This window comes from Chelonoidis abingdonii, chromosome 4, assembly GCF_003597395.2.
Source record: "Chelonoidis abingdonii isolate Lonesome George chromosome 4, CheloAbing_2.0, whole genome shotgun sequence".
Taxonomy (NCBI): domain Eukaryota; kingdom Metazoa; phylum Chordata; order Testudines; family Testudinidae; genus Chelonoidis; species Chelonoidis abingdonii.
In genome coordinates, this window is record NC_133772.1 from 54,115,264 (window position 1) to 54,139,907 (window position 24,644).

Consider the following 24,644-nt stretch of genomic DNA (forward strand, 5'->3'; position numbering starts at 1 on the left):
CGCTATCTTATGATAAGCCACTAATTAATTTGTCTCTTTCCTGTAACCACTGATTTGTGAGTAGGTGTGGACTTCAGCTGTGTTATTTCTCTCCTCATCATTGCAAGCAGTAATTTCCTTTGTTGGCACATCAAGATGTTAACATTATTATCCATTTAGAAACATGGGACCACACACAGGTACAGGCAATGAAAAAAGCACCTCTACTGGAAATCTAAAATACTTCTTGCTCTTTAATGTATGTTAAAGGGATGCTACACCACATATCTGCCAGTGTTACATCAATCATCGGCTTTCCTGTGGGAGCTTTGAATAACATGTTCTCTCCCCAGAAATAGTGTAAAAATGATTCACTGGCGAACTGGTAATGTTGTCTGTATGTATAATTATACATGCTGTAGCTGCGGGATACCTGCTGAGACATTCATGGGCTAAACAGGGGAAAAACAATTATTCCACTGGAGGCTTGACACAAAAATAGAAGCAGCCATGGAGAGCAAACTGCTGCAAATGTCATGACTGACACAACTGGAGGCATGACAATTTGGATGCAAGTTCTTTCTTTCTTTTTCAATAGAATCATTTCTTGTGGTGAAATGATCATTGTATAGAAATGACAGCCCTTAAAATAGAGAATACTAGTCTCTGGTACTGTTGGGCTTTAGTACCTCAACACAATAAAGTGGTTTCCTAAACCAATAGCATTTTAGAGATGATTTTTGCCTATATCAAGATCACAATATCAATTATACACAAAGCCGCCAAAGTCAAATAGATCACTAGTTCTGGCTGCATTCATGCTACAAAACTAAACAATTTTCATGATTTTTTGCAAAAACGTTTGCTTTAAAAAGTATCAAACACTTTTTGCAAGATCCCCAAATTTTCGTCAGTTTCTCAACTTTCTCTCACACGATTTAAAAGTTAGTTAACAAAACTGTTTCTTGCTTCATGAAACCATGCTGACAAGAAATGACTGCTTTTCCACTCAACACTGGCATGAAAGTAAAAATGCCATGTTCAGTTAACTTTTAACAGCTGAAATTAAGGAGAAACCAATATACTAAAAAAAAAAGTAGAATTACATTTCTACCTGAAAATCATTTTACCTCACACTGTTACAAGTAACACCTCAGGTTACTATAAGAAAGAAATTAGAGAAGTGTAATTTTCTCTGTTTTCCCCCCTCCAGTAATTTTGTGCATTTGACAGTGTTGTGTGTATAGTCAGTTTCGCTGCAGTCTATGTGGGTCTTTCAGGAATTACTAAAATCAACTAAAAAATACATGGTTGTAAAATCACACCAAGTGACAGTGACTGAAAGTGTGTGGGTGTGTGTGCTGGGGACTGAAGAGAAAACAGCTTTCAAATGTTTGGGAGATGATAACCTTAGATATACCCTATGAAAACAGATGTTCATTTATTTTAAATACTGAATGTAATGTATATTATATATAGTATATAATACACACACACACACACAGAGTAATTTGCAAGGCCTGTCTATTCATTCCTTATTGTCCCAAAGGGGTATTTTGAGGAGAGATTTTGTGTGTATGGATCTTTATTTATGGATATGCTAAAATGGTCAATGTGCATTTGTAAATTTATACTTATTTTCTGTTCATGCTCCTAGAAGCCATGATACATTCATTTTTATAATCTGTAAAGAAGAATACTATATATACATACAGATATATAATTACACTATATATAGTATGTCATACAATTGGCATATAAAATAATATGCTAAATATGTCTCCAAACATTCCAGGTTACTAACACCACAAACTTTCCAAAGGTTTCTGAAAAGATAAGCATCGTTTTACCAGTCAGGAGAATTGTAGCACTGAAAATTATTTCCTGTACTGATTTTGAACTGCCCTTAGAGAGTATTTGTAGAGGACAACAAAAGAGAGCAAGAGAGAGACAGATGTCCTTTCAAAGAAGAGACAGTTATGAGGCCACACTATCGAAAAGAGATTTTAGGTGACAAACTAGGAATAGATAGACAGATGGAGACTGGGATATCCTTCCTGTAAGGTCTGAGGCCTTGTTCGCTATTAAACCGTGAGCTAAATTGCAGAGTGTCATGTTCCATCTAAATTGCACCAAAACAATTTAATATCAAGCTGTTAAGAAGGCACTCCTGTCCTAATAGTACCCATCACCACCAGACAATGAAACAGATTTTAAGATGGTCAAAGAAAACTTTGCTTGCTAGCATTCTGTCTGGCAAGAAACCACTTAACAGCTGTGATTGTGAAATCTATACTTCTCTATTGTATGGCCTTTATGGCCCCTATTTCCCTACTACAGACGCAACTTACGCAAGCCGGAACGCCTTGTGTAAGTCAAAGACATATACCTGACAATTGTGCCAAAAAACCCACACCTCGCTTCCGGAACTTTCCGTAAGTGGGTTTGCGTAACCTGGGGAGCATCTGTATGTATCTGTATGGTTCCCATCTGCTTCTTTAATTGGTTCTGTCTGTTGCATAACTAGTTTTGCAAAGTTCGAACCAACTAAGGCGATGGGGTATAATTGGTTAAAGAAGTGTTTCGCAATATGTCAGGATTGATTAAAGAATTGTTTCATAAAAATAACTGGCTCTAACTTCACCACCTCAACCAAGCTTCACAATCATCATTGCTGTGAACAGTATTAAATTGTTTGTTTAAAATGTATACTGTGTGTATATCTATATAACATACAGTTTTTTGTCTGGTGAAAATAATTTCCCTGGAACCTAACCCCCCCTATTTACATTAATTCTTATGGGGAAATTGGATTCACTTACCATTGCTTCACTGAAAGTCGCATTTTTCAGGAACATAACTACAACATTAAGCGAGGAGTTACTGTACAGTTTCAATGGGAACAGGCGTAGGCCCATTAGGAAACATGTTTCATTTTTTCATTAAGGAGCTTTTGTCTTTCAAATAGAATTTTCTCCCACTCATTTAATTGGGACATTTTATCCCTAGGAATATGAATACATCAGCCAGAACACAGTCCTTCTAATATATATCATTACTTTTTGAAGCTAGAGCCTGGGGTTATATTCCTGCCCCTGCCATTGACACTGTCTGTGACCTTGGGTAAATCATTCAGTTTCTCTGAACCTCAGATTATGCATCTATAAAAGTGTGTCCAATATAGCCTTAATAGGCTGTTGAAAAGCTTCAGTAATGTTTGTAAACTACTCTGAGCTCCTCACATGAAAAATGATCTATATGGGCCTGACATCAGTGGAAAGGTTTGTATTGACTTTAGTTGGAATTGGATTAGGCCCTACAAAAAGGAAGTATTACACTGGCCTTCCAAACCTTTAAAACAGGCTGGTCACGATGGTCATCCATGGGCTTCCTAGATCACAAGGACATCTCATGGCTAACACTGAGCAGCAATAGACACCCCAAGCCTACAAGGGATGGCAAGGGGCCATGGCTCTGCATCCATATTCTGTACCAGCTGGGGTGGTGAAGCACATATTACAATCTCTTATGGATGCTCACTGGGGATGGTGCCTCCTTGAACTTCTGCTTGGGCATGTGATGCTGCACTGACCCCAGAACATGAGCCAATGCCTTAAAGGCATGATTAACGGCTATGTTGTTATATTATGAGAACAGAGAGTCACAAATGATGGAAACCTTGTCTTAAAAGATATTAACAGAATCTGAAGAGTGCAAGTGATTATATCTCAACAGGAAATAGCTTGGGATGACACGGTGACTTTAGGGGGACTGATAAAACATGAGAGACCTCTGAAGGAGCCAGGCTTATCCTACACAGAGTCTAAGGATGTGATCCTGAGAGGTACTGACAGCCTCCTGTGAGCAACCTCATTGATGGGATCCAGCCCCTCTGACAAGGTGCTCACCAGCTCTCCTCATCTAGCCTTAGTGAGCTTGATTTTTTTTTTGTTATGAGGCAAGTACTGAGGTTTGTAAGAAAATGTTTTGCTGTCAGGGAAAAATATGACTTTATTTCTTATATTATAAATGTATTCATACTTTGCACTCAAACATCTAGCCTAAGGCAACTGAATTCTATTAATATTTATTTGAGAATAGATGTTTAATTTTACACATATTACAAAGTCATAGATGAGGGGACAAAAAACCTATTGATATAATATTACCTCAACTCACAGATGAATGGAGTTGAGAAGAGAGAGAGAATATTTACAAGATCCTGCCAGAATGATCCCCAAATCCTATAACATATTGCAATGTGAAAATAATTGCTCCCGCTTTTTATGGCTGATCCAGGCATTACCAGCAATGAATGCTTTGGATACAATTCCAAGTGGTTTATGTGTTTTCTTGGTCTCAAGTGGCCCAAGTAATGTGAATAGATGAGAGAAAAGTGCCTCTTTTGGTTAGGACCCTGACTTAGGACTCATTCCAACCCATTTTACGGTGAGCAGGGCACTTCAAGGCTGCAGAGGAAAGGACAAGATTTGCCCATTACAGACTAATCCTGGTGAGTACAAGAGGGCTTTGTTCCACATGGAAAATGACACAGAACTGAGAGATAAAATTTTCAATTTGAACCAGCCATGGCTGCTAACACAGGGCATGGGGAAATGTAGCAGACATGACTTGCAGATTCCCCACGAAACAGGGCTTTGGCAGCGCTGCCCAGAGGATTTAGGGGGCCTGGGGCAAAGCAATTTTGGGCGCCCCTTCCATAAAAAAAAGTTGCAATACTATAGAATACTATATTCTCGTGGGGGTCCCTGTGAGCTTTGGCTCAGCACATACACACAGTACATGGATACGCCAGTCACAGTACTTGCCTTGGTCTACTCACAGCCCTCCTTCCACAAGGAGCTGCAGAGACCCACCATGGCAATCTTTTCTATGGAATGGGTGGAAGGAGGAGGGAAGTCTCATTAGTACTGTCTTCTCTGCATCTACATTGTACCCTCATAATCTAGCACCCTGTAACATTGAACTCTTCACATTTATAAGACATTACCAGGAAGAAGATGGCAATCCTGTTCCAGTAACCAAGCGTTACTGCAGGCAGGTGAGCCTGTAGAGTCATGCAGGCTTACAGCACACAGAGACTTCTTAGAGGAAGGAAGGAATGTTGCTTGGCATTCCATCTGTTCACTGTGTGAACTCATTACAGCATGCAGAATAGGAACAGGCCATTGTGTATTTATTTTACTCACAAATTCCTGGCTATGGTAAGCCATAGAGTAAGCTCAGGAAGTTGGCTGGCTAATGAGCTCCATCCTATTGTATGATACATGGCACTTGTAACTTGGAAAGCCAGCTACTGGGTTTACTCAGGCATACTTGGTAGCTGATTCTCCAAAGCTACATAGTAAAGCGCACCACATGTCAGGAGATGGGATTAAGCCATATGCTGCTAAAAAGGAAAGTACAGATGAAAGATGAAGCAGAGGAAGCAATCTGCATCCTGGTGTGGAGGTTATAATTTTAAAATAAAAATGTTATTTATTGTACTGATACTGTAACTATAAAATGCAAACTGCTGATGTTTCTGTTGAACAATTACAGCCTGCATTAAGTGATTCATTTTAGACCCTGCAGTTAAAAGCAACCCAGGAAGTCTCGAAATTACTCTCTGGTGCTGCAGAGACAAGAAAATGTAGTTAGCCAGCAGAGAAAGACCATCAGGACCTAAATCCTTCTCTGACCATAGATAGAGGCATGCTGAAAACTCAAGAAAATTAAAGGCAGCTTTGTGGAGTAACACTACTGTCTGTAGAGCTAGGGACTGCAACTAAATTACATGATTTTCCACAATATTCTGACAACAGCATTTTTTGTAGGCACCTGCATTTTGCCAGGAGGCAGCACATGGCCTCAGGTCTGTACCAGGAGCAGCGGATTAAGTGAAGAGGCACATTTGCAAAGCCTACCATCTGCAGAAAGAATATTACATTCCTGGAAGAACTAATATTGCATTTAAAATGTATATTAATCCTAGTATTATCTGGGTTATGATGAGCATAGTGAGGAGAGTCATTAATAAAGTGCTGAGCTATCTGTCTATTACAGATGTTTTGATGCAGCTGGGAACTCAGATCAGAGTCAGAATAGAGCTAGACGAAGCAATATACATTCTGCTACCTTGCACATTGTGGTATGTCAAAGATGAAAGTGTTTTATTTAGGTCAGGCTTCACTTCCCTGGGAACAGAAGAATAAATATCAAGAAATTAGAGCACTGTTGGGTGTTATTCCACTAATCCAGTACATGCCAAAATTTCAGTTATGGAGGGGGTGGGGGCATTGTGCATCTGTCTAGCCCTGTCTATCAAAGTGATTTTCAACAGTTAACATCCACAAGGACTAAACAGTCCGGACAGCTAGTACATTACCTGAGAGTATTGGGGCCATATTCAGTCACACAAATTATCATCAAAGTCTCATAGGTATGATTGATCAAACTCTTTGCCCTCTCATAGAGGCAATAAATCATTCAGTTAAAAATCAATGTCGCTAATTTTAAAACTCAGCAAGCAACAGCAAGCTGAGAAATCTGGTTCTAGGAAAGGACTCAGGCTCCCTGTTCTTAATCGTATAGAGACTGGTTTTATCAAAGGCAGATGCTCACATCTCTCCTCTAGCAGTCCCTGCCAATGTGGGTAACATATCTTGGCAAGGGCCTTGCCTTCCTTTCTGTTGCAAGAAGACTCTGTCTCTGACAAGCGGTAGGAAAAGACTTTCAAAAAGTCAGAGATGGAAAATGAGTGGTTTTATAATATGTCTCAGTCTGAATGCATTACCTGAAGATATTTTCTCATTATTTACAGAAATTCATCTTTGTCTTTATGCTAGTGTATATTTTTATTTCAAAGACCTGACAGTCACAAAACACAAACTTCAATATGTTCAGCCAACATTTCAGTAGCAGAGATTGTAAATCTAATTATGTAATGCAAATCAGACCTCTTTTTCATTTCTCTAACTATGTAACTCAGAATCGGTCTTTCATTTGTATAAAAAAATCAGAGAATCTCTTAAATTGAGCAACATTGCATTTTCAGGGTGGTATTTATTCATGAGGGGAGGCAGAATGAGATACACAAATCACACAGCGTATTGCAAATGGTAAATAAATGAACAGTGTATGACGAAAGAAGAAAATACGAGCAATTATGCAAACTCAGTACTCTATGAATATCTTAAATCCTCAGCAAAGGCAGAGGGGAGACAGCTGAAACAATAGGGCACATATGCTATCTCCAAAGTGAGCTTCCCAATTTAAACAAGCAGATGAATCTAGGAGAAACTTCTCCATGAGATCTTTGACAAGCCTGCCTCCCTATAGGAGATTGCATTATAAAAGTGGGGCAAAGAAGTATTCTCCAAGCTTCATCATAGCAGCTATCACTATCAGCTGTGTGAAATAACGACACCATGTTTGTATCCTCCCCTCTCCAACTACATTTTTCACAAGGGAGCCTCTGCTTTGTATCCCGTCCCTCCCGTACACAACCCATAGGTGTAGGATTCTACATCTGGCTTCGTATATTACATAATCACACGGATTGACAGCAGTTATATAGCTACTTCACATACTACCTCTACTTTCCTTTGTCTGCTTCTTCACCTATGATGAACATTTTATAAGAACAAATCATCAGTGCTTGCTTGTTACATTTCCTTACCCTGATCCCGAGCTCCACATTCTCTCCTCCATAGACCTCCATGCCTTCATCTAGTAAGCCAATCTCTTGGAAGTACTCCCTGTCTACTATGAAGCATCCAATCAGTGCAGGGCTTCTGCATGAATACAACAGAACAACAAAAAACAACAGTTAGAGAGCAAGTAAGCTACTTCCTTTTTTATTGTCACTCAAACAGATTGTAGTTCGTGTCACTGGGCCATACTGGGTGTAAGACCATGGACTGCAATGGAGTTACACCCAAGATGGATTTGGCCAATTTTGTTTTATTGTGCTATTTGTTTTTTAAATCAAATTGAGTGATGGTGAAAGGTGCCAAACTGACAATGCTGAAAACTGAAGCCCTCAGTACAGGATGAGCAACAAGAGTGATGCTCCTTTGCAATGTTTTGCCCATGTGTCCAAGCTCTGTTTTGAAGAGACCAGCTGTAGTGGGTTGCAGTTTCTGTTGCCACTCAGCTCTTGGGTTCTCAATGTAGACTACCAACAAGGATATCAATTAGTGCAAATTTTGCCCTTGATGAAGGAAAGCATTTAACCACATGCTTAAGTCCATCCCCTGGTCAGGAAAACATTTAAGTGTGTGCTGAATTTTAAGCTTAAATTAACTATCAGCTTAAGAGCCCTTAGTGAATATATGGATGCTTTCTTGAGTCAGGGGCTTTTTTGGTGGCTTTTATAATATGGACACAAGAATTGGGTATGAGACAACTCACTCCTTTCACTGAAATGCTGTAAAATATTACTGTCTTTCAATCACTGCTAATCAGGGACAAATCTGAATCTGTGGCCTAGGGGTGAGAGTCTCCATAAGTACGATTTATAAAACTCGAGTCACCCAGTCCTACTGATACTAATGTCCTATTCCTTCAAAATCCTGAGACACTCAGTCTTATGACTGCTGAACTACCTTTAAAGTAGTGAAGATTTGACCATACAGAGTATAAATTTCCCTGTATGAGGGAAGGCGAATGTAAAGTAATGAATCTAGTGGTTTTTAGCTTACCTTGCATGCTGACAAAAACAAAATTGTGATTTTTGTCATAGTGTGAGCAGAAGGAGCACTGGGAACAACAGGATATTAATGAAAGGACACAGGGCAATTCAAGAGTATAGGGTAAATCATCCTGCATTTATCAGGAAGAGAACAATCAAGCTGTGTTAAATGTAGACATCTGCTTTTCATGTGATTATAAAAATGCTTAATCACAAAACTTAAAATTCTTCCCTTGTACGGATTTATATATTTGTGTGGTGTTATCCTACACTATTATTGCGCCACTTCAGCATAATGAGAAAATATTTCTGATGTATTTAGTAATGAGGAAAATCTGAGATGCCCTTATGCCATCTAAAAAATAGTGCTGAGTTTATCACAGAATAGGAAAGTTTCTGGATGTTTTTTGAGGCAAAGAATCCCTTTGACTTTGTTTTAATTCTGTTGTATATTCACTATGTTTCCTTTCAACAGTGCCTGAAGTAATAACGTGCTGGTTACTGGGGAATGGTCTTAGTAACACTATCTATCCACACGCTGAACGTAATTTATTATTACATGACACTTTTGTACAATGTATCTCAAAAACAAACAATATTCCAGGACAAGAGCCAGCTCTTACTCCATTTAAGGATTTTGCAAGGATCAAATCTAAATGCCCATCACTGTAAAATGAAGTCTAATCTTGTCTATCAGGAAACACATACACCTCTACCTCGATATAACGCTGTCCTTGGGAGCCAAAAAATCTGACCGCATTATTGGTGAAACCGCGTTATATTGAACTTGCTTTGATCGGCCAGAGTGCGCAGCCCGCCCACCCCCCACCAAGCACTGCTTTACCGCATTATATATGAATTCGTGTTACATCGGGTCGCGTTATATCGGGGTAGAGTTGTAATTACTGGGTGAAGTGCACAATCAGGACTAGTTCTTTGTTCTGAACTGCAACTATTTTATTTCAAAAAGTCAACAAGAAGATATTAAAAATAATTTTCACTGCTACAGGGCCTTCCAAAGTTTATCAAGCACTTTACCAACATTAATCAAGCTTCCTCGTATTCCTATGAGGCGGATATTTTTATCTCCACCTTAAATACAAAGTCTATGGCTGAGCTAGCCTTCATATCCAGATCTCCTGACTCCTAGTCCTGTCTAAGGACATCCTCTCACCTTCCTAATGAGTGATGGCTACAGATATGGAGTGGGTCAATGCAGCTCTGAGCCAACAATTCTGTCCGACAGCTCTAAAGAAAGCTCTCAAGTTGACTGTCTGGGTGAATGCAAGAGACGCCTACTTCCAAAAGGTACAATTTTTGTACTTCAGTCTCAACCACCTCCTCTCTTTCTGCACAAGCTTCTGGAAACCAGAGGGGAGGTTATAGTGAGCTCCTTGCGATTTGCATAGAACGAAGAACTAGGATCTATGGAGATCTGCTTGGAGTCCATCAATCTTATTTACGAGACAATGCTACCCTTGGTACCATAGAGTAGACAGGGGTCCTCTTCTGCACCAGACTAACAGTTCTCTAGACAGAATAGGCAGGTACAGAGCTAGGTCATACAAAAATAGGAGTTTTCACACACTCCTTGCTCCCACATATATGGGCCAGATTTGTGTGTACTACTGTGTGATATAACCACAAATGTAATAATCAGACATTAATTCATCACTGACAGTTGTACCTTTTTGCAATACATTTGTAAACTGCATTGTCTTTCTGGATCATTACCATTAAATTAGCAGTCAAGACACTTGTAGATGGCAACACTGAATCAAGTATCAAGTCTTCTCTTTTGCTTTTTTATATTTGCTCTGACTTGTTATATAAAAATGAAGTATATGAGACTGTACAACTTTTTTGTGGTTATCTGAGGAAGCAATGGTAAAAGTGGCAGAGAACAGTGAGAACGTTTATTCTAATTTAACCACTGGTCTGTTTGATAAGCAGCCCCCTTGGTCCTTGTTAAAATAAAGTGCATGTAGCCAGCCCTTTCTTATTTGTTACATATAACTGAGCGCTTCCCATAAGTCCCAAACCCATGTCACAGCTGCATGTTACCTTATCGGAGCAGTTGAGTTTTCCAGCTTCCACCATGATTTTGGAGGATTCAGATATCGACACCACAGTTCCCAGTCAAACCCCTGCGCTGATAGGGGGTATTCCTCTATTTCAAAATTATCATATTTGATGTTATCAAACGAAGGAGAAATGACCCTTTTTCTGTTTTCCTTTATCCTCATGAGTACTGGTTCAGCCCTAAAGGAACAAATACTGAGATTGTTTCAACAGAAGCAAAACCCTTATGCCAGCCAGAGTCTATATTCTACATTATCTGAAGGGCACGCTCTACACTTGTTACTCATGCGAAACTCCCATTGATTGAAGTGTAGGTTTTACTGAGTGAGGCTGCAGGATTTGGCCCAAAGTATATAGTGTAACTTTAAATCTAGCATGCACTGGATATTATTCCTTTCTAGTCTGCTGATGGAAGAAATTAGACCTCTCTTATCAGTTACCATTTACATCCTTGCTACCACATAAAGATGATGTCTCCAGGCCAACTCTATGATCAAGGACATCAAGAAGATCAAAGTTAATAATTGAAGTATCCCAGGGACAAAAGCTCTTTTCCCTTTAAAGAAACTTCTTTTTATACAGAAGTAACAGGGAAACTAAACATAAGTTGGACAACTGTATAATTAACTGCTCATGAGAGGTACAGTAGTAATAGACCAGTCACTGAAGGTCCTCTCTTTCCCCCCCATTACCCGCCCTCTCAATAAGCCTCAGCTGAGACCTGCTGGGCCACCTGTACATATGAAAAAGTAATGCAGCCCCAAGGATACTCTACCCTTGATCTCTGGACAGCACCATCCAAGTCATTTTAAGTTCATCAACAAAGATGTCAGAGCTAGTTGTGATAATAATTCTCTGATGTGGTCACTCTTGACTAGGAATCAGGCTAAAACCACCAACTAATTTCACAGATGCCACTGAACAGCTTCAGATGCTAACAACCTTTGGTCATTAATCAACCAATGGATTGAATTGGAATCAATGACCTAAAAGTGAAAGGTTTGGTATTCCACTCCTAATCCCTCAATCACCTACCCTCCTTTGCCCAGACACGTTTTATGCCATTTAGATTGCATAAAAGTCTCCTAGAAATGAGCGTTGAGCTTGGCAGCCTATGCCATTTGTTACTCCTTTGCTGAAAATAAAAAATGTTTACACGTTCAGTGCACATGCACTCGGTTAAACTTTGGATGTTTCCATCTCTCTCCCAGCTCCTGCCAAGGCCTCCCCATCCCCACCCACCACACACGTGGCCATCCAAACTGCAGTTGCTATGCCCTGAGCAATTAATAATGGGATGATCCCAAAACACTGGTTTAGACTGGAGGCTTAACTGGCTCAGGGCCCAATTGAGCAAGATACTTTAGCAGATATGCAGACGAGTGAGTGCATTGGCTTCAGTGGAACTATTTGAATACTTAAAGTTACATGTGCTTAAATATCTTGCTGAATTGGGACCTCTGCTTTCAAAAAATTTTAGTTAAATGCAATGGTGAAAAATGTAAAGAATACTGTATGTTCAGATGAACAATACGTGGAATTATCCTGAGAAATACTGAGAGGCCACAGCATCTCATCTGATCAGCTCAGCAAACCACAGAATCTGGCCCTAAATCATAAAAATTTGCATTACCCCCTTAATTTTGCATACAAAAAATCAGAACAAAGTTTGTTACATATCTGACCTGTTCTACTGAGCTTCTCCATGCCTAAGTGATTATTTATCATCTGTGCACTGGCTATTGACAAAAATCAAATGAAAATGGAAGAGAACAGTAATATACTGTGCATACATAAATTTGACACAAATTTTAACCAGAGACAATACATCTCTAATTTGCTCTACTTGTCTAATTTAGTAACATGCATTTACCAGCATAACCACTACAGCAGACAATAACCTAGTTCTAAAAAACAGAATCTTGATTATATGACTATGTTGCATATTACGAACAATAAGCGTATCTCTCTGTATTTAAATCTATGTCAAAACAGCTGCATATAACTTCATCTCCTTATATGCTGGATAAATATCATTCCATAATTTACAAAGAATTGCAAGCAGCAGCAAGATACATACCATCCCACGCTGAATTCCACATGAGCATCGAAGAGTGCAACAACTGGTGCTGTGGCAGCTCTCCATCCGCTGACTCGAGACCGGATCAGCCCCTCTTGCTTGCTGTGTCGGACCACCTTGATGAATCCAGGCTTCCGCATATTCACCTCGTCAACATACTCCTTTAGTTTCTCCTTGAGTTCTTCTGTATAAAGGGAAATAATGAAGAGTAAGAATAATAAAAAAATCTATTTATCCATCAATATATGTTAGGGAAAACATCAATGAGGAATAAATCTTGCCTTTTGAAGCACTAGAGATAAGGGAGGGTGATAAGAAACCTCTTTCACAATGAAAACAGCACACACCAAAATTCTCTTGCATTGAAATGGGCCAGCTAGTCTGTTGGGCACGGCCTGAGATTAGAGGACATGATCAAGCCCCTGGTGACTAGCATTTATACTGTCATTCTCCACCGTCGAAAGTCAGGGACTCACAAGAAGAGAACAGCTCAGTGCATTTCCACAGCATATCATCCTGCCCACTGCCTTGTGGGGTCCTGCCCTCACCAGTACAGAATGCACCATGCAGCCTCTCTGCTCCCCCTGCCTGCACCAGTAGGGGCAGAATTTGGCCACACGGTACATCAAATAAAGATATGAAGATGGTGTGAGATTCACCCTCACATGGAGGGCCAGTACAAAGTCTATTTACTAGAGCCCTGTGCCAGACTATTTTGGTATCCTGCTCCCGCTATTACGGCAGTGGGTCCTGCGGGATTCCCAATCCCTCTGGAGAGCTCTAAAAACAGTCCCAGGCAGGGCTCTACTATGCACCATTTGAGCCTCAAAATATGGCTTAAGTGTTGCATAGGTCGTGTGCACTGGTGTGAGGATCTGTATACTGTGATATTTTCCTTATGTCATATCTAGACCTGCAAATAAGAAAAAAATCACTGGTCACATTTTCCTCTTACATTTACAATTCAATAAAACCTATTTGGGGTTTATTACATTCAGTAAAACCTATTTAGGGTTTATTATGTTAGAGATATTATTATTGCCTAGGAGCCCAGACAAACATTTAAGCCTCATTCTGCTGGGCACTGTACATATATATAGTGACAGACAGTCCCTGGCCCCTAAAGGCTTACAATCTAAGGCAGGGTGGGCAACCTACAGCCCATGGACTGTATACAGCCCATCAGAACTTTTAATCTGGCCCTTGAGCTCCCGCCAGGGAGCGGGGTAAGGGGCTTGCCCCAGTCCAGCGCTCCAGACGAGGAGCAGGGTTGGGGGCTTGCTGTGCGGCTCCCAGAAGCAGCGTGTCCCCCCTCCGGCTCCTATGAGTAGGAGCAGCCAGGGGGTGCTGCACACTGTCCCTGCCCCAAGCACTGCCCCCCGCAGCTGCAGGAGCGGCACCAGTGGACAGGGCAGCATGCAGCGCCACCTGGCCAGGGCTGCGCCTCTGTGTAGGAGCTGGAGGAGGACATGCTGCTGGTTCTGGGGGCTGCGGGGGCAGCACCTGCGGACGGGGTGGGGTGCAGAACTGCTTGGCCATGCCTCTGTGTAGGAGCCAGAGCGGGCGACATGCCGCTGCTTCCAAGAGTTGCTTGAGGTAAACGCTGCCCGGAGCCTGCATCCCTGAGCTTCCCAACTCCACCCCTGTGCCCCAATCCCCCACCCCAGCCCTGATCCCCCTCCCGCCCTCCAAACCCCTTGGTCCCAGCCCAGAGCACCCTCCTCCATCCCAAATCCCTCATCCCCAGCCCACTCCGGGAGCCCTCACCTGCCCCCCACACCGCAACCCCCAACTTCATGAGCATGCACGGCCCACCATACAATTTCTTATACCTACATGTGGCCCTCAGGCCATAATGTTTGCCCACCCCTGATCTCAGGGCTTGTCTACTCAGGAAAGTTACTACCGTATAAGCTAGGATGTGAATTTAAATCTCCACAGTTATAACATTGTAACTGCCCTATAGACATTCTTCTTCCAGTATAGGGTGACCAGATAGAAAATGTGAAAAATTGGGATGGGGGTGGGGGATAATAGAAGCCTATATAAGAAAAAGCCCCAAATATTGGGACTATCCCTATAAAATCAGGACATCTGGTCACCCTATTCCAGTATAAGAGAGGTGGGATTTTTTGGTTTAACTCACATCGCTTTGGCAGGGGTTTAAACTAAACTGAAAAAAGCCTCTTCTATACTGCAATAAGAGCATCCACAGGGAGAGCTATACAGGCACAACTATATTGGTTTATCTAGAGTGATATAATTATACCAGTGTAGCTGGTAAAACTTGCCTGTGTAGTTAAGCTCTAAATAGACAAGACAGACAAAAAGGTAGGAGAGTAAACAGAAGCATAAAACATGCAGAAAGGAAGAGTGTGCAACAGTTAAGCACACGGTACTATCACCAAAACCTCATTTGCCATTGAACATTAATTAACGTGCCATAAAATGAAGTGTTAGCACATAAAACATCATATAAAGGCTATATTCACAATGGCTTGCATAAGCAAGTGTTATGTTATTGCAGGAATGAATGAGGTAGTAGTTACAGTATGTAAACTTCATTTTTGAAAAATATGTCTGGAAAGAAAACCTAATTATTTCCCATAAACTTTTTTTGTTTTGTTTTTTAAACACCAGTGTTTCAAGGAGGAAGACAGAAAAAATTAACTATTGTGCTTCCCCCACATGCACAGCTCTCTCTTTGCTCTGACAACACCTTTCTTTCTCTGCTCAAAAGGTTCTGCAATTTCTCCTCCTTGCTCAGCAAAACAAAGCAAGAATAGTGATCACAAAGGAGAAGAATAATTTCCTAATTAAAAGATTATTCCTTTTTAACCAATAATTACTGCAGCTCTGGCTCAAAGATGAATGCATGCGGCAATGCAAAACGTGGAATGAAAATGTGCAGTTAAAATGCACTTCTTCTCATGATTATTATTTTTACATGGTAGTGCTCAGAGTCCCCAGTGGTAATCAGGGCCCATTATCCTAACCAATGTACAAACACAGAAGCAGCCTTGGAGCAAAAGGAAAGAGAAGAATGATGGTCTTGTAGTTAAGGTGCTGGACCAGGACTCAGAAGATCAGGTTCAAATCATAACTCTGCCACTTATTTTCTGTGAGACCCTGGGCAAGTCACTTAACACATCTGTGTCTCAGCTCCCCATCTATAAAATGAGGATAATAAATACTTCTTTTATCTTTCTAGTCTATTTAGATTGTAAGCTCTTTGGGACAGGAACTGTCTTTTACTATGTTTCTGTACAGAGCCTAACACAATGGGATCATGAACTTAGGTCCTCTGAGTCCTATCATAATGTTGCCCCTTGACCTGAGCAATTAGCGAATATTTGGGGCCTTGCCAGGTTGTTTTCTTTAGGGGGAGAAATTTGGAATACAAGTTACTTATTTCTTTGGTGCTATGTTGTTTATTTACAAAGTATATCCACAAAGTTCTGTTTCCCTGAACACAGCAGAAACAAACTGCAGCAGGCAGAAATCCAAGCCTGCCTTCCAGCCCATCCTGTAACTCAAGAAGCTCTGTCTCTGCTCTATCTCAGGGCCATGCTACCAATTGCTTCACTGGTTTTCTCCTCCCTTTCAGATACTGATATAGACAGACACACCCAGCTTCACCAATCAGTGACCCAGCCCTGAATTTTCAATCAGTCCCTGGGAAATCTGAGTTAGCTCTCGTCAGGCCTTCCATGGACCTTAAGTTGGGGTGGCTACTATTGTTTCAGCTATCACTAAACAAAGGACTATTTAATTGCTCTCTCAGTTAGCATGAATGAATGGCGGCTAACACACCGGTCAGCTTCAGTGAGGTCTCTGACTGCTCACAGATCAAACACACTTGCTGGCAGCCACCAATGCCCTGCAGCACAACAGTAATACAAAATAAATAAATGAATAATAAAAAGAGCTCCCGTTGGTGTCTTATTTTTTGCCTCTATTATATTTTCATAAAGATGAAATGATACTGCTTCTAGCAGTAATTCTCTGCATCATCTCTCTTGCAATAAAGTACTGTTTTGACTACATATACACTATATGTTTGGATTCCGTTCAGAGAAGTCAACTTTATTTCCTCGTCACTAAACTCGTTTCACAGTGTAATGTTAATTTGTCTGTTTAAACTAACTGCCAAAGCAGCCAAAAAACAGTCCCCCAAAATAAAGCTAAGGAGGAGGCGGGATTTCACATCTTACTGCTAGGGTGGCAGCGACTTGTCACTTTGCACACACTGGGCACTGCACTCCAAAGCAAAACTAAACCCTTTTACTTTTCATTCACACAATGCTCAATCTGTAATTATTCAAATACACTGATAGCTGGATCGCTGTAGAACACAGGAGAAAGTTCTCATGGGAAAACATCCACTCAATGTGCAGATGCAGTCAAAAATGTTAGGAAAGGGATAGAAAGTAAGACACTAAACATCATAATGCCACTATGTAAATCAATGGTACGCCCACATCCTGAATACTGCATGCAGTTCTGGTCACCTCATTTAAAAAAAAAGATACAAAGGGCAACCAAAAATATTAAGGGTATGGAACAACTTCCATATTAGGAGAGATTAGAAGACTGGGACTTTTCAGCTTGGAAAACACACAACTAAGATGGAATATGATAGAAGTCTATAAAATCATGACTGGTGTGGAGAAAGTAAATAAAGTATTATTTACTCCTTCACATAACTAAAGAATAAGGGTCACTCACTGAAATAATTAATAGGCAGCAGGTTAAAACAAACAAAAGGAAGTACTTCTTCATACAATATACAGTCAGCGCGTTGACTTTGTTGCCAGGGGATGTTGTGAACGCCAAAACTGTAACAGGACTCCAAAAAAATCCAAACCAAAACAAAAAAAACTAGATAAGATGGTCAGGGATGTAACCCCAAATACTCTGGGTGTCTACAGCCTCTGACGGCCAGAATCTGGGACCGGACAAGAGGGGCTGGATCACTCAATGACTGCCTGTTCCATTCATTCCCTCTGACTCGTCTGGCTTTGGCAACTGTCGAAAGACAGGATGCTGGACTAGATGGACTGGTCTGACCCAGTATGGCCATTCTTATGTTTTTATGAGGAAAACAGGTCATTAATACATGATTGCATTCACACTGAGACTCATCAAGAATGGACATGATCTCCTCCTCCAATGCTTTCCCATTCATGATCTCTGAACAGGATACTGGAGACATGTGAGACTGGAGATCAGTTTAGATCATTTGCTAGTTGACTAGTTACTGATAAGGGAGATGAGCTCATTATATTCCAGATTAGACAGATCATGTCATTCCTAAAATATGACCCACGACTGCATATCATTGAATCAAGAATACAGATCATTATACACATTACATACACAATATTATTCTACTTTAAATTAGATTTGCTGCAGATCCTTCTTGTAGAAGTCTTCAAAAAAAAAAAAAAACCTGAAAAGCAGGAAAATACAAATTTAGGATTCTTACTGTGCTTGTGTAAAACAAGAGTATATACTCATTGCTCCCTTCTGTAACTTTCAAACTGTAACAAGCACTCAATTACCAAACCAACCAGCACCTCCACTGTTTAAATTCAAAAGAAAGCATTTCCGTTATTGAGATATTACTACCCTTATTACAGTAGGGTAAGAGAGTTCCTTGTTCCTAGTACAGTGTAATATTGTGATGACTAGATATCAAAACTCTTAAGAACAAAGCTCTTTTTTGATTGCAAATGTCTGTACCTAACTTTGCAAAAGCAGGAAGTTATACTTGCTGCAACAATGCAGGGGGGTGGGGGTGGAGAGAGGAGGATGTTCATAGCCTCACTATAGAGTGGCGGTGTAAAACACACCTTGGGAAAGCAGATGCTGAGAAACATTGCACACAAAGGCAAAGACTTGAAAATCAATACCCCTGACAGAGTCATTGTTTACTCAGACTCCTTCCTTTGCCAGCCAACAGAAAGTTTTGGGTGCTACCTTATATTGCTTCTACTGTTACTATTCAACAACAACAAATCATCTTAAATACTTTGGGAAAAACTGCAGTGAGGTTTGCTGTAGGAGCAGGTGGAAAAGGAATAGCAGCGGAGCAGTGTCTTTAAGTAGCCCTGCCAATGGAAGGCAAGATGGTTTGCAGAAGCCTGAAGTCAACAGGATCCTTACACCACATTATTGCTACTCCCAAAAGGAGTAGTGTGCATTTAGGGTTGCCAGGCATCCGGTTTTCGACCAGAACACCCAGTCGAAAAGGGACCCTGGTGGCTCTGGTCAGCACAGCTGACTGGGCCACCTAAAGTCCGGTTGGCCACAGCATCAGGCTCTGCATGGCTCCAGGAAGCAGCCGTCATGTCCTTCTGGTTCCTAGGTCCGGGGCGGCCACGGGGGCTCCGTGTGCTGCCCTTGCCCACTGCAGCCAATGGGAGCCAGGGAAGCACCTGTGGACGGCACCAGCATGCAGAGATCCCGGCCGACCCTGCACTTAGGAGTCAGAGGAGCATGCCAGCCACTTCCAGGAGGCTCCTGAGGTAAGCGCTGCCCAGAGCCCACACCCCAACCTCCAGCCCCAGCCTTGAGCCCCCTCCTGCACCCAAACCCCTGAGCCCTGGCCCCACCCCTGTCTCAAAGCCCCCTCCTGCACCCCCAAACCCTCATTCCTGGCTCCACCTCAGAGCCTGCACCCCAACTCCCTACCCTACCCTGGTGAAAATGAGCATGTGTGTGAGGAAGCAACAGAGGGAGGGGGGATGGAGTGAACAGAAGGTAGGGTCTCGGGGAAGAGGCACGGCCTTGGGGGCAGGACAAGGGTGTTCAGTTTTCTGCAATCAAAAAGTTGGCAACCCTATGTGTACTCCACCTCACAGCTGCTCTTGCATGTGAATGGAGGGAAAGGTGCATGGGGGAGAGCCCATTTGTGCCCTACTAACTAGCATTTTATACATACTCCTAATGGAGGAATTCTTGGATCATTAGCAAGAATTCCAATCTAGAGCCTGATCCTGCACAACTGGGAAATTTGCCATTGACTCTGATGGGGAGAGATCAGCCTCTAATACTCACGTACATATTTGGCCCATACACAGCCATGCTCCTGCATATCCTGTGAAGCATCCACAAAAGACAGGACAGCATTTTGCCCTCAGGCCTTTTCCTGCCATTGCTATTTAAATAAAACGTTCAGTGGCTTCAGTGGGGGCTCTGCGCTCAGAAAGATGGCCGGATGCATTTTTCCCTTGATTGGTAGACTGGGATCCTTGCTAAACCTGCTAAGATTCACCTTTCTTTCCCAAAATGAAAAGAATTTCTTGTCTGCAATGTAGAAATTTCAACTCTGATGAAAGGCACAGCAGCCTGGGACATTTAAACCAAGGAAATCACTTAAATCAACATTTTCTGCAGAACATAAATACGCCCTAGTGGGATATTCAGTATCCGATTTCTCATGCAGTCCTAACCTGCCTAACTCTAAATTTTACAAGGCAGCTTTGTATTCAATTGCCTTTGACATTTTCAGAGCACTGTACCCAACTGGACAGGAAGAAAGGGTTCTAGCCCTACAAACAATTATTGTTTCAAAGTGATGCTACCAATGACCTTCACCAGCACATTTTTCAACCCATATTTTTTCATTTAATGCAAATTACATGAATAATAAATCCAACACACTCTTCTTCATTAATTATTGTGCTTCACTGCCTTCTGCCGTCATAGGGAAAACAATGGGAACGAATTAGTGTGCCTTTTCCAATATACAGATGATTCTGTTTCTCTTTATAGAAACAAATAGCTTATAAAGATATATGTGCTTATCTTTCAATATGGAATATCTGAAATAAGAACTCCATTTGGCTAAACTGAATGAGTCTGCATGGTTAGAGAGAGCTAACAGCACACATATGGACAGGGGAATACTGCAGGTGCAGCACTTGCAAGCCGCAATGAACTCTGCATAGTTAAAAGAGGCAGAGAAGTATGTAGCATCTATGCTGGACTAGGACATTGCTAGTCAGAGCAGATGTATAAGGAGTAATTTATATTCTATTCTGAAATGTCTCTATATACATTTAAAAAAAAACAAAAAAAACCAACCCTAAACCTCAGGGATTATCCCTGTAGGGATCTCTCTATTCCAGCTTTGCAAGGTGCAAGACAGGAACAGCTCATGCAAATGCTCTCCCCATTTTAGGCCTCCACGCGGGGCACTCAGAAGGCTGGGCAGGCTGGAGGCAAGGCATTGGTGGAGCCAGGGGAGGCACACCATCCCTACCTTCAATCCCACAGAGATTAATTGGGATTATATTACAGGTTTGGTGAAGTCCCCTTCACAGTGGGGAATCTTCCTTTTAAGGCGGGGGGCCCTACAGGCACCTGTGGCTTGGGACAGTTCCTTGTAATAAACCTACATCCACTAGGACAGGGGTGGGCAAACTACAGCTCGGGGGGCACATCCAGCCCTTCAGACATGTTAATCTGGCCCTCGAGCTCCTGCCAGGGAGCAGAGTCTGGGGCTTGCCCAACTCCACGTGCCATGGCTCCGCATGGTTCCTGGAAGCAGCAGTATGTCCCCCGTCCAGCTCCTATGTATAGGGGCAGCCAGGAGGCTCCGCTCACTGCCCCTGACCCAAGCGCCTCCTCCACAGCTCCCATTGGCCAGCAACCATGGCCAATGGGAGCTGCAGGGGCAGTGCCTGCAGAGAGACATCTGGATGTGCCACCACATAGGAGCCGGAGAAGGGACATGCTGCAGCTTCCGGGAGCTGCTTGAGGTAAGCGGTGCCCAGAGCCTGCACCCCTGACCCCTTCCAGCACCCCAACCCCCTCCCTCAGCCCTGACCCCCCTCCAAACTCCTAGGTCCCATCCTCCTGCACCTCAGATCCCACACCCCAAACCCCTGCCCCAGCCTTGAACCCACTCCCGCACACTGAACTCCTCATTTCTCACCCCATCTCAGAGCCTGCACCTCCAGCCGGAGCCCTCACTCCTTCATGCCCCAACCCCCAATTTTGTGAGCATTCATGGCCCGCCATACAATTTCCATACCCAGATGTGGCCCTCGGGCCAAAAAGTTTGCCCACCCCTGCACTAGGATGTTGCAGCAGCTCAAATTTTGTGAATGGCTTGCTCTTCAGGTTGGTCCATAGGGGGATCAGGGCTATGAACCTGCCTCCTCTCCGTCTCCTTTCAGGCACACTGGAGGAGCAGTCTCGGTGCAATTATGAAAGGTTCTTGCAGGGCCATACAAAACAGAGGAGGCTCTTGTGCACTTTCCCTTCACACCCACCCAAAGGGCTTGTCAAAAACTGGCTTTGAGGCAGAAAGTAAGTATATCCCCATTACTGGTAAAATGTAGACTGAACTCATTCCCTCTTGTATTTCTTTCCATCGCCAAGCTGATTCGGTATTAGAAAGGAATATATCAGGACATAATACAGAGCACTTCCATGCAGCCATGTGCAATTTGGGTGAACGTGCCCATAAAAATCTGACTCCTCTACTTCAACAATTTTGAACTTGAATTCATTTGAGAATTCAAATCTGCATAAAAGATATTTAGAGGGTTGGTTGCTTTTAATAGTCTCCATATTAGCAAAATATAGTGGAAAGATAACAGGGCCAGACTCTCAGCTGGTGGAAACTGCCATAAATAGAGCTAATGTGAATCTACATCAGCTGAGGATCCCTTAGTCTTGAAGTGTAATTTGAAAGCTTTTGATAGAAGCAGTGTTGTCGTAAATAATGAAATATTGCTTCACATTCTAGACAAATCATGTAAAGAATAAGCAATTAAGCTTAATTTACAATAACTTTAATACTCTAATGTATTCCAGTTTCAAGTGCTTAAATGCATCCTTGCATCTCTTAAAACAATTACATTTGTAAAATCTGACACTTCTGCCTTGCCTAGACACAGACACAGACTTGCTAAGTTACCTGTAACAGTTTGTAAATATTAAATTTTACTAAAAAGGGCCAAAAGTCATGTTTCATGACGTTGGTACAGTAGAAGCAGAAATGCTCTTTACCTGCCAGTACTGCTGAACCCTGCATTCTAAAAGGATCAAACGTATGTCAATGCAGGGGGCCAATGCACTGCTTACATCCGACTTATATCTCAGCCCTCTGCACAGAGGTGAATTTCAACCATTGTGAAAGCAAAGGAAGCTACACTCTAACATGGAAACATTCAAAATTGTCATACAGTGCCAACATTTGTGGATTAAACAATGGTATATACAATGGGGCAAAACACTGCCACGTGTTATACCCATTATTTATATTATGATGGTACTTAGAGGCTCCAATTTTGCTCAAAGTCTCAGTGAGCAGGCAGTGTGAAAACACCTAGTGAGATACAGTCCTTGCTTCAAAGAGTTTACAATCTAAATAGACATGACAAATAGCGTGATGGAAGAAACAGGCACAAAAGGAGTGACCAGAAACACAGTGAGTCACTGACAGGGACAGGAGTCTAGAACCAGATCTCCTGATTCTAACTACAGTGAGTGCTCTATTCACTGAGCTGGACTGCCTCTCACCCAAAGCAGTCCCACTGGCTACAGTAGTATCTGAAGGCACAATTAGCACCGATTTGTTTATATAGGGCAAATCAAATTACTTGCAGTTCAAAGACTTTGGAGACTGTTTGAGTTGGAAGAGGTACATTTTCACTGGCAATTTCATAGTCTTTTCTAAGAATCAGAACATGCAAAAGCATCTGCTTCTCTTCTGGTGAATAAAAAAAGCCCAGCTTTACCCTTTGCTGCAGAAGAAATTTCTTTCCCTCAGAGAGTAAGGGATGCAAAGAACCTGACTTGCAACCTGAATTCATGGCAAAAGCTAGGCATGCAAGACAGGCTGTTTATCTCCCACACTTGTAGCTTGGATTACACCACCTATTTAGTATGCAGCTCAGTGAAAGTCTACTATGCCTGATATTCTCTCTTCTCCTCTCTCCTACCCCTGGCCCCTTATCTTTTTCACAATGCTTCAGGGATCACCTCTCATCTCTGTACCAAGAGCAGATAATTCCAAATGAGAAAATTGTATAAAATGGGATAGGCGTGTAATTTACATTGTACGAGTGTCTTAAAATTGTTCATAAAAGAGGGCAACAATACACAAACAGATAAAGTAGACCTGTTGTGCTTGCATATTTAATAACCTGGTATTATCTGGTAATAGATAAGATACTTATGGGAAATTACCAACATGATGCAAATAATTAAGCTTTCAATAGGCCTCAAATATACTAAATGGCAACATAGTCCTTTTCGTCCATTACTATAAGACAACTACCTTGTATTGGTAACAGACTACAATGAGCCTCAGAATTCCCTGCTGTCATGCAGATACAGAATATACACTCTACTTAGTGGTACTGCTGAATCTTGTGCTCTAATAGGATAAAATTTACACTAGTGCAGAAGGCCTAGGCATCACTTACGCCCCACTAACATCTTAGCCCTCTGCATGGAGGTGAATTTCACCCATTGTGAATGCAAAGGAACTAGACAGTATAATAAACCTTTACAGTCACTGCTTGTGTGTGCAATAGTTCAGATTATCAGGTGGTATAAAAAGGAACAGCTCTAGTGAAATAAATGGAACTAATGCCATTTTATACAAGCTGAAGATTTCACCCACAGTAAAGAACTTCATTGGTTTAGTGCTGAGAGCAGCACTAATCTCCCCAAATGGAGGAATAAGAAATGGCCATACACCCCTCCTTCGAACTGCCCAACAGAGTTGAGCCAGACTATAGGGAGTACATGTTGCTCCTTTCAAAGGGTGTAACGGGCTGTTTT

At 41.8% G+C, this 24,644-nt stretch overlaps 1 protein-coding gene across 2 annotated transcripts in view; it reads right to left on the bottom strand.

Annotated features, from left to right (window-relative positions):
* GALNT18 (polypeptide N-acetylgalactosaminyltransferase 18) overlaps positions 1 to 24,644 on the bottom strand; it is a 509,102-nt gene that overhangs the window by 211,916 nt on the left and 272,542 nt on the right. For both annotated transcript variants that reach the window (XM_075065179.1, XM_075065178.1), the window contains exons 4-6: positions 12,837 to 13,020; positions 10,739 to 10,936; positions 7,661 to 7,775 (exon numbers count right to left, since the gene is read on the bottom strand). In XM_075065179.1, coding sequence (XP_074921280.1) covers positions 7,661 to 7,775; positions 10,739 to 10,936; positions 12,837 to 13,020 — 497 coding nt within the window. The remainder of the gene's footprint in view (positions 1 to 7,660; positions 7,776 to 10,738; positions 10,937 to 12,836; positions 13,021 to 24,644) is intronic.